The sequence below is a fragment of the Colletes latitarsis genome, chromosome 1 (genome assembly GCF_051014445.1).
Source record: "Colletes latitarsis isolate SP2378_abdomen chromosome 1, iyColLati1, whole genome shotgun sequence".
Taxonomy (NCBI): domain Eukaryota; kingdom Metazoa; phylum Arthropoda; class Insecta; order Hymenoptera; family Colletidae; genus Colletes; species Colletes latitarsis.
The window spans coordinates 34,792,730-34,804,486 of NC_135134.1; the positions used below are offsets into that span (position 1 = coordinate 34,792,730).

General features: G+C 28.9%; 1 protein-coding gene across 1 annotated transcript; it reads left to right on the forward strand.

The window, feature by feature from the left end:
- Window positions 1-213: 213 nt before the first annotated feature.
- Window positions 214-7,537, forward strand: LOC143340969 (fatty-acid amide hydrolase 2). Its single transcript, XM_076763445.1, has 9 exons — window positions 214-1,242; window positions 1,477-1,685; window positions 2,981-3,207; window positions 4,200-4,529; window positions 5,044-5,336; window positions 6,028-6,123; window positions 6,257-6,415; window positions 6,835-7,017; window positions 7,290-7,537. The coding sequence occupies exons 1-9, from the start codon at window positions 1,219-1,221 to the stop codon at window positions 7,377-7,379; spliced, it is 1,611 nt and encodes a 536-aa protein (XP_076619560.1). The 5' UTR covers window positions 214-1,218; the 3' UTR covers window positions 7,380-7,537.
- Window positions 7,538-11,757: the final 4,220 nt, after the last annotated feature.

Sequence of the window (11,757 nt, forward strand, 5' to 3'; positions counted from 1 at the left end):
CCACCACCTTCCCGTGGTTTCCATTGAGCGATAGCACGCACGTTATTGTTTTACTTATCGTTACAATTATTTTGTTATGTAAAGTTAAGTTAAATATATAACATTTGATTCTGCGTAACAAATTGATACGGTTATTGAAAAACATAGCGGAAAAAGTCATTATTAATCTATTTCTGTAGTAATTAATTCTCCTATTTAGATCATATCTTTAGAAAATATTTGTTACTGAAGATTGTTACAGCGCGCACGGTACTGGTTAAAAGTGGTTTTTCATTTTAATAAATATTACTTATTTGAATTTTTAAATATTTATTTCTTAATTAACCCTTTACGAGTGAGACTGCTTTGAACAACATTATTCTAAAATATTTGTGGAATAGGTTTTTAATGTGGTTTAGGTAGGTATGCAATGTATAAGATTTCGTTTAATTTTTCCTTTCTAAAAAAGATAAAAGAAAAGTTTATTTGATCTTAGTCCTTCTTAAGATTTATATGTATAAACCATTTAAAGAAATTTTTACAAATAATGTATATGTATCGGAATAATTCAAAAACTACAAGACGTATAATCATTATTATCCGGGAGCTGATCACGCTCAAAATCTAATCAGACCTTGAAACAAGAACATAAAACTTAAATGTAAAATTTCATTAAAATTCATTCAGACGTTTAGAAGTAATCATGTTAATAGCATAGGAACAAAAAAAAATTTCTTTTTTTTAATAGTCGCAATATGATCAGGGGGTCTTAAAACGTGTATTTCTGCTGAAAAAAATTTTCGAAATTTTTCTTTCATTATGGTATTTATACCTTACATAGATCGGAAAGTAAAAATGCTGAGGCAGTCGAAACTTGGGAGTCGTATGCCAATTATCGCAAGATCGTATTTCAGCTGTTACAAGAGCAAAAAGGAAAGACTCACACTAGAGTTCTTTATCGATTTCCCGAAATTGTGCAAGGTGCCGAGCTCACGTAGGTACACGTAGCTCGTGCGGTAGCATATGCTGCTATCTCCACCACTCCGTTAGACGCTAAGGAAGTTCATCGTCACTATTGTCGATTTCGATGCATTTAATTATGCCCGATCTGGCCACACTGAAAGGAAGTTCGTCGTTACTAGTGTCGTAAATATATTCGACGTGTGTATTCAATTTCAGGTGCATATGAAATTTGCTGAGTTACTGTTTTGACAAATTAAATTGAAAAATAATATTAACATGTGTATTTTGGTAAAATCTCAGGTAATTCACAATTTATTTATATAGGAAAATATGGATTAAATATTGTTATTTGGAATTATATAGAACTTATTTTTAATGGAAGGAGATTAAAAATATATATTTAATTTGTAGTAGGTAAATGTTGAGAAGTATAATATTTTTAGAATAATAACCATTTATTTTATAAATTTCTGTTAATTAAGGAATTATTTGTTTAACAAAGTTACTTCATTTTTATAATTGTTTATTATTTAGGGCAATGATACGTGCAAATCCACATTTGAAGTATTAAAAATGATTTTAACGGATATTTTGAAATGGCTAATCATTCAAATGCATATGATATTGGATTCTCTGGTGGACTTATTTTTTGGATTCTACTATCAGCATAAATCAAAAAAACTGCCACCAATAAAGAATAATTTACTATTGATGAGTGCATCAGAATTAGCTGATAATATCAGGTACATTAGAAATTTGAGTAATTTATTTTTTGAGATTTTTATAGTATTTCTTCAGTGCATTTACTGAATTCTTGATGTATTTTTGAAACCTGATTAAAATAGTAATTATTATAAGATATATATTAACTTTAAAAAATCTTGTCCATACAACCACAAATGTCTATATGTGATTCAACTTCTAATTCATAGAATGTGGTTGGACTTATAGCCAATTGCGGACAGTCCTAATCTACTCTTGATAATATGGACAAGTTTTTAAGTAGCTAATATACTGGATAGTTTATGCAATTTGTGCACTTATACATATAACTTTTAAAGTATGCTTTGCTCAACAAAATTTTGTATAAAAAAGTTGTATGGTTTGAAGGGATACACTATGTAGTGCATTTGTTTTTTTTATAGGCGAAGGTATTTTGGAAATTTAAAGGTCAACTTTGTTTTTTTAAATGGAATATTATACTTTTTATATCAAAATATGAAAGATTATCAAATTATTTCTTGAAATTTTTCTTTGCGTAATATCAAATTGGAGACTCAACCTTATCACAGATTTCTGCAGAACAGTGAAAATATTCAAGAAATAAAGTGAAATTACTCATTATTCAGTTATTAGGTTTAGGGCTAATTCAGATCAACACTTTTTTACTCAGAATTTGATATTCTTCCATATTTTTGTATAAAATGTATAGTATTTCATTTAAAAAAACAAAGTTGCCCTTCAGATATCCAAAATGCTTTCACCTATAAAAAAGAAAAATGCACTACATAGTGTACCCCTTCAAATCATGCAACTTTTTTGTACAAAATTTTGTACAAAACTTTAAAAACTTTAAAAACATACTTTGGAAGTTATAGAGGTGCACAAGTTGCATGGACCACCCTGTATAATGTATGTATGTATGTGAGTTCCAATAATATTGTAAAATTGTCCTATATAAAAAATAATACAAACTACAACTATATTATTACATATTTACAGTAGTTCCTCTGTAATATTTACATGCTTCGAGTCTGCGAGGTGAAGAATATCGAGAGAGGGTTTATTCCGAGAATTGCCAGCTGTTTCTTTATAATATTGAGTGTAAATGAAATAGAGAAAAGCATTTAAGATCTGTTTGTATTATTGACTATACAATGACTGGTTCAGCCAAGGCAGCTTGAGGAATTGATAGAAATCACTCTGTAAATATTACCACGGGAACAACGTATGAATATTAGCGAGGGACTACTGTATAAAATGTAGTCTACAAATTATCTAACCAAAGATGTAACCAACAAAATATAAAATATTATAGGTTAAAGAAAGTATCATCATTAGAGGTTGTCACAGCATTTATAGAAAGAGCAAAAGAGGTAAATGACATAATAAATGCTGTTGTAGAAGACAGGTATTCTGAAGCTTTAAGAGAAGCCAAAGCAGTAGATGAACTTCTGCAGACAGTACAAAATTCGAATGTAATAAAGGAAAAGAAACCTTTCCTAGGTGTTCCTTTTACAACAAAAGAAAGTATTGAAGCCAAAGGTAATATTACAATTCTATTTGAATTAATATGAATTAACACTTTTATTATCTTGGAAATTATGGGAGTACAAACAGAAAGTGTACAGGGTATCAGGGGTAATCATATGATGATTATAAAATAATATATATATTTATATTATCTTCTAGTTACAAAGAATATTCTGATTTAATGGAACCAAATTATTCCTAGTTACATGTTAATGATAAATTGACGTTTGTATTATGATTTTTTATTGGATTGTGGATTTTCTTCATCTCACAGATGAACATTATCAAAATTCAATATTTTGTTTCTGATAAGTTGTGTTATCATGCAGTATTCTTCAAACAATTGGATGTTCCATATTCTCCATTGTAGTTATTTGAATGTTATTCTTATCATTGATACATGATAGCACAGTATCATTCCTTGTGAGGGAAACCATAACCATGTGTGACCTTCATTGCGTTTCTCATAAATTCCCCACAGCATGGTCGGAAATATGTTAATTAATTTTGAATCCTTAGTTTGTAATAGTAAATTTTAATTAGTAGTTGAATATAGCTATAACTTAAATTTCAGTTTTCACATGAATCGCTTGGTGATGCGGAAAAAAATGACGGGAATATGGTTATTTAAAAAAAAAAGACGACCCTCTTTATCCTCCTAACAGTTGTTTCAGAAAAATTTGTTGTGCATCAAATAATTAATCTCTCTGTTCTACTTAATTTAAAAAGAAATTGATGTTGATATCTGCTGTGGTTTAATCTTCAAGCATTGAATCCGGATCATTTTAATTCGCCAAGGTTGCGACTTTGTATACTATCCTTAGCTCTGTATATTCTCATTTTCCTATCAGTATAAACTCTATAAAAACGTTTCTTTTTTAAATTAATTAGAAAATATGAAAAAACGACATATGTATACTGTAGTTTTTTCTGATCCATGTATATGCCATTTGTAGATAAGGGGGTAATATCATGCGTACAATTAAATCATAAAAATTATACAGGTATGCTTCATACAATGGGTTTAACAAGCAGACGTGATTATCGCTCTGAAGATAATGCAACAGTAGTGGACTTGGTAAAACAAGCCGGTGGAATTTTGATAGCTAAAACGAATATTCCTGAGTTAAATTTGTGGGTTGAGTCCAGAAACAATGTATATGGACAAACTTGTAATCCATATAATACTACTAGGAATGTTGGTGGGAGCAGTGGTGGAGAGGGAGCAATTATTGCTGCTTGTGGAGCTGCAATCTCTATTGGCAGTGATATTGGTGGTTCTACTAGAATGCCTGCATTCTTTAATGGAGTCTTTGGACACAAACCAACTGAAGGTTTAGAAATTTTCATAATATAAATGATTAACAAATTATAATTATTAACATATTTATAAGTAGAAACGAGTAGGATAAAACCATATACCTAACATACTTTGGTCGCTTACAAAAACTCGGAAGGCAAACAAGATTTCACAAAGCATTACCAGTTTTAAATAGACTTAAACTTTGCACAATCAGAAAATGAAATTTTTGTCTAAAAAACATATTTGATTATTTAGAAAAATAAGATGTTTTGATAATAGTGAAATTTTCGATTTTGCCCCACAGGTAGAGTAAAATTTCGTACCTATTTTAAATCTTGTAAAATTTAGTATAATTAATAAATTATTATTTATTTCAGTATAAACTAAACAGTAATCGTACTTTACATGTTATAAAAATCACAAATAAATGCATTATTCCCCCCCCCCCCCCCCAAATCAGCACTTTTCGCCGAAAATAGAATTTTTGTATTTCTATTATTTTATTATTATTATGTGATATGTGATATTTATGAGACTATTTTCAGGTTTAACATCTTTGAAAGGTGTTGGTCTCCGAAAAAAAGATTATCCTAATTCAATGGCAGAGTCAGGACCAATCTGCAAAAAGGCAGAAGACTTAATACCTTTTTTGAAAGTTTTAATTGGTGAAAAAGTTTCTCATTTGAAACTTGATACAGCAGTGGATCTAACAAAGCTAAATATTTTTTATCAAGAAAGCTCAAATGATCTGAGAGCAAGTAAAGTAAATTTTGCAATGAAAACTGCTCTCACAAAAAGTGTCAACCATTTTAAGGAAATTACTGGATCCGCGACAAAAGTAATTTTCTTCTACGTATAAATTATAATTGAACTTTTTATATGGTATGGTCCGACAGTATGAACCACAAAACTTTTATTTTGTTGTAATACTATAGGTAGATAGTTATTAACTTGTTAATATTTCTTAATTAACTTTTATTGCAAACTTCGCCTTATATTCGTCTATGGATATAGACAAAAAGATTATCATAGATAACTCCTTTTTGCACGAGAAACCAGTCAAGAGTGAGTTTTCATTATTACACACGGCGCAAAACGGAAAGGAGAACAATAACTTAAAAACGTATTTTCAGTCGTTTAGGACCAATCTTTAAGAATTAAATTTATCTACATGAGGTCTTTTATCGTTACTACAATACATTTAAATACAAATTAAAGTGGCGTTTGAATACTTTAAGTACCAGATCTATCGTAGTCAATTTATATTTCTCTCTATACCAAATTATCCAAGATAAAAACAATTCGAATCGGTAATCATCAAATAATTGTTCATCCTATTCTTTAACTTACTTTTTAATTGCAGTTTTATTTGTTATTTATATTGAAGTATATACTTACATACAGTGTATTCTTAATTTGTTTCTTTCAAAAAAAATATCTTAATTTCAATATATAAAATTAAACAAAATTGTTTTATTTTATATTGTTATTCATAAGTAATTTTTAACTTTAACCTGTTTGTATTGCAGGTAAAAATACCAGGTTCCGAATACAGCTATCGATTGTGGAGGTTTTGGATGTCTCAAGAAAATTTTGATTTTAAATTACATATAACGAATGGATCGGTACGTTATTGAGAATGAATTTTTTAGCATTTATATATTACCGCTGATTCGGTGAGATTCTCCTAATGAAAGAATGGGTTTAATCGCAATTTCGATTACTTATTTCGAATAAATCAATTCTTTTCTTTTTTAGTATCGTACAAGTGCTATTATAGAAATTTTAAAATTAGTGACAGGAACATCTGAAATAACACTAGCTGCAATTATGAAATTAATTGATGAAGATATACTGCCAAAGGATAATCCTGAATGGGCAATGAACACAACTACAAATATGAAAAAGTATTTACTGGTAAGATTTTACTAATTTTCATTTGCTAATGATTATCTTTTTCCCTTCAATAATTTCACTAGTGATATCTAACCGAAGGTGTTCCATAGTATGTCGGAACCGCTTTAGTAAGTGGTACACATTCTGCATATTCTAACAAAAATTCGAAGCACATTCAAACAATAAAAAGTATTCATATAGAACATGTCTTGTTTGACCTTATTTTCGAGTTACAACGAGTTTTATGTTGGAATAATTCTTTCGAAAAGTGGAAGTAGTAACTAATTTTTCGAAAAGAACACGTCTTCTACTTTAAAAAATACTTTTAAATTAATGTTACATACCAAATTGAGATAAATAAAAAAAGACGAAATTGCGTTTAGGTTTTTCTGTACAAGTTAATTAGTTAGTATTAAATAGAGGATATATTCTTATTTCAGGATAAACTGGGAAATTATGGAGTATTATTTTATCCATCCTCACCTTTTCCAGCTGGTTACCATTACACATCTTATTTTAGACCTTTTAATTTTGGTTACTGGTGTCTCTTCAATGTTCTGAAATTCCCTGTCTGTCAAGTACCTCTTGGTTTAGATGAAAATGGATTGCCTGTTGGAGTTCAGGTAAGAAATTTACGTTATTAGATAGTAAAATGTCAGTTTATTTAGAAAATGATTTTATAAATATCTGTTATGTTAGTACTTCAATATTTTATTGTGTTCGGAAGTTACATAAAATTATTATTATTGTTTTTATCTCGTTGCTTAATTGTTACAGTTCTAGACGCTATCTAGACAAAAATATTTATTTATTATCTTGTATTTGCAGTAAGTGCATTAAATGTTTTATAAGTTCAATACTTTTTCATTGATTAATCTGAAAATTTTTTCTTAAGGTTGTAGCGGCTCCATACAATGATCACCTGTGTCTGGCTGTAGCACGAGAATTAGAGAAAGCATTTGGTGGTTGGGTTCCACCATCTTAATTACTGAAATTATAGGTTATACAAATTTGTTATTCATGTGGAATGCGGTTAATGGTATATTGTTATTATTAATACTATTTATTAATATTTTTAACATAATGGTAATAGGATAATTATTATTTCTAATTTTATAAATATGTTGATTGTTCAATTTTTTATTTTACGTTTTGTTTAATCATTTTTTTATGCTACATATTTGAAACAGGATCGATCTTCACATTTGTAATCTATGAAACACGAAATTTTGTATCTCTGTCAGTATTTCGTCAGCAGCGACAGTCGTAGAAAATAGAAAGTGGAAAAAAAGCAACTAAACGTCGCGGCAGTTACTAAAATTTATAAGCAATCTTATCGCTTACAACATTAATACAATTGCATTTTTAAGATTTTTTATTATTTTATAATAAAACTTTTATTATTGCATTTGTAAAGTCTTCTTGATTGAAACAAAATTATTAACTTAAAACTTTAATCCTAAGTCAAAAAAAGCCAAACCAGAACCATGAATTTATTAAATATACAGATAACATTAATTAAGTATGCTATTTTGTCGGTTCTGCGGCACAGTAACTCATGCAGAATATAAACAAAAGTTTGCAGTTCACCTTATACGAGTCACTGCTCAACAATTCGTCGCGTTCAGTCGTGTTTTTTAGGAGAATCCAGATTTAAAGGTTAGTAAATATAATTTGTCGCATTGCAATGTAAGTAAAGCTTTTTGTTTATTATTTTTTAATTTGCTTTTTGTGCTTGCAACTTTGCTTTTGTGGAAAGATGGAAATGATTGAGACATCAATTTGTGCAAACATGATCAAGTACGCATGATTTGCACTTTAATGAATTCCTGAAAGAAAAGTATTTCAAAACATCAATTGAATTTGTTTTCCGCCAGAATTGAGGCAATCGAAATGCAATACGAATGATTGCACACCATCTTTTATCAAATGCACACCATCTTTTATCAAATGCACGAATCGTAGAAAATTTGGTTGCTTTCTTTTTTTTTTACGATGTTTATCACCCTAACATAGACATCGATTAATTTGGCGAGATTAATACTTTCATTGTACATTAAAGATAATAGTAACACTTCGATTGTAACAACATGTAATGAAACTGATCAAATTAATTCAATAAATGCCGGTGTATATACATATATACGCGTATGTAGTTAAGGATTTCCGTTAAGAAATGAGAATGTTATCTGCCTGAGACAATTTGTTTTATGAAATAACGTCCACGTACTAGATGTCCCTTGAAGGTCACCATAGTAGGTCATCAGAGGGGTTTTAGTGGACAGGTTCCGTACTTATAAAAAATGTGGGAAATCCCACACTTCCTCTGGCCTTCCCCCAAAGGGGAAGGCTAGGGAAGTCTTTCGAAGACTTTCCCTATAAAAGAAAAAAGAATTCTAACATTTAGGCAATTTTCTCGTATTGTATTTGATTGTGAATTATTAAAAAGATTGATGATATAGAGGTAGGAAACAAATGAAATAACTTTCAAATTGGAGTAAAACAATGTATATCTTGAAATAACGAGTATTTATAAATAATAAATATGAAAATTCAATTGTAATGCGTTGTTTTAAGTTTTCGTGGTTAATTTATTTAAATAAATAGTATACACGTTCAATTTGTTCTTTATTACAAATAATTAATAATTTTTTGTAATGAATGAAAGTAAATTAAATTAACAATGAGAAATATTTATTTTATTACTGACAATAAACTTTTTGAACTAATTTTATTTTGCTTATAAATAGCAATTTTTTTTGTACAAATATATATTGTATAAGTAATAATTGTAGAAATCTAAAAAAAAGGGAGACAGAAAATTTGTAAAAGTCGTAGGGAATTGAACCGGCGTCCTAACGTATTTGAAGCAAAAACATTATCAACGTGCTAACCATATTTATTGAAAAAATCTTCATGCTTAAAGTTTATGTGAGTCGTTACACATAGTACCAAATCTAAATATATTTTTCACATTAAGTAAGGCCCAATGACACGAACGTCGACACTCGTATACGTTTTTCTTGGCAAACGAACAGGTTCAAAAAGTTTCATCCAGCTGTTCCACCAGATCACTGTGACTTTTCCTCTTCAGTGTGGTAAGAGCTGTTTAAATTGTGCAAAATTTATACCAGATTTTATTTGAAAATTTGGGGGATCCTTCCTTTCCCTTCTATCTGTTACTTTCTCAAAATTCATTATACACTTACAGATCAGCTCTCCTAAATCATTTGATTTGTTAGAATAATGAGGTTGATATCTTAATTAGGTTCTGAGAAGACAACTTATAACATTTTATACATTTGGGTTTGTCAAAGATACATTTGAATCATTAAAGTGTATGTTATATACATATACATATGAGGTTTATACCTACTGGTGGTAAATATTTTAGAGGGTGATTCTACTACAGGCGAAGTATACTTGTATACCTTGTCTGTGATCCTACAACCAAAAATACGATAAAAATTATAAATTCCAAAATTGTATTTGAAGTTTCCTTACTTTCCGATATATAAATAAGATATTTTTACCATGTCACTACTTTAAAATTTGTTTATGTTCCGTCTAGAAAATATATATCCCTGAAGATACAAAAATAACAAAATTATTTTGCTTAAATTAAAGTTTTAAAAAAAATTAATCGGAGTTAGATAGAATTAACATACGAAAAATCGAAATATTAGTTTAAGGTACTTTCGGCCATTCGTTCATGTTCTGGTTCTCTTCAGTCTCCTTATATTGTTTTCAATCTTGAGTGGATTATTTGACAATGGATTCGAATTTATTACAATCTGTTGTGATTTATTTCTAAGTAAATTAACATAAGTTGGAACTTGGTCATTTGCATTAAAGTTGACGGATTCTAATAAGATATAATTAGAAATATATAAAAAATCATAAAATAGAAAATTTTTCTTTGTTTTTGTTACAGTAGAAATAATTTATGGTCGAAAATCAATTACGTTCGTGAGCTCGTTTTAGGACAATTAAACAATAGATTGTCGGAATATAAGCAAAGTATATAAGTAATGTTGTTAATATTATTCATTTTTATTTCTTCATATATATTAATACTTATTATTTGTAAAAAATAATAATGGTGTAAAAATGTAAAAATGTACAAGGTTACATAATATAATAAATAATAAAATGTATAATTTTCATTCATTCTTAATAGTAACTGCTTATTGTATCATTAAATATAAATTTATTAAAAATTTGTTTCATGTATAGCAGGAAATATTGTTGGCCAGTAATGTGGGGATGAGGTGGTCAATAAAAGGGACACGAAATCAAATATAATTTAGTTATAAAACTAGAGACGTCAATGAATACAAGATAATTTTTAGTTACCAACAAGTTTGTACAAATATAGTGTTATTTTTTTGTTTAAACAAATGTTTACACGAAAAGAAAGTACACCAGAAGAAAGAAAACCATTTAAGTTGTATCAGCAAGGAAAATCTTATTCAGAGGTAGGAGAAATAGTGCAAAGAAGTTGCTTCACAATTCGAAGCACAATTAGAAAATTTGTAAACATGAAATTATCAGAAAGAGAAAAGGAGAAAATAATTAATATAATAAATACAATCGCGTACTGTACCAAATCAATACTTATATCCGCCATTATACATATTTGAAAAAGAATAAACACACCAACGTGACACACACTTACGTATTTTGTATATGAAACTTTATTAGAATACATAAACTTGGTAAACTTATTAAAATAATGGTTTTAAGAACGGTAAGAACTTGTTTTATTTGTTAATGTTTTACAAAATTATCATTTTTATAAACAGTTTTTTTTTCATTACTCGAAATTGGTAAAAATGGAGTTACTCCCCTCCCCTTACTGCAAGGTCTTCATTTAACTGTTATACATATATTAAGAGATACAGTTTACTTAGATATCATAATATATTAGTAAAAAGTTATTATTATACAATAATGGGGTATGTACTTCGGACACGAAGCCTCAAACGTAATTTTGTCACTCGTGATTTTCGTGTTATTTTTGCCTGTAAAATTATCCCCTGAAATATTTATCACCAACAGATAAACATCGTGTATACGAATAATAGCAATGAGTTTTTGATATATTTATTTTGAGGATTTCTATGATCAGGTGCTCTAAACTAAGCAATTACATTTTTTGTATATCGTATAATGTGCCGGTGATTTCTCCTATATTTGAATGAAATGTTATCTATCCTTTCTAAGGGCCTGTGCCGTCTCGTATACATCATTTATTTGTTCGTGATGCATTCATATTTTATCTCGTTCGTGGCTATCGCTGCACGTGACGACATTGCGCGGAGACCGTATTATATGGCAGTGGGGGTAATGACGTCGCAGCT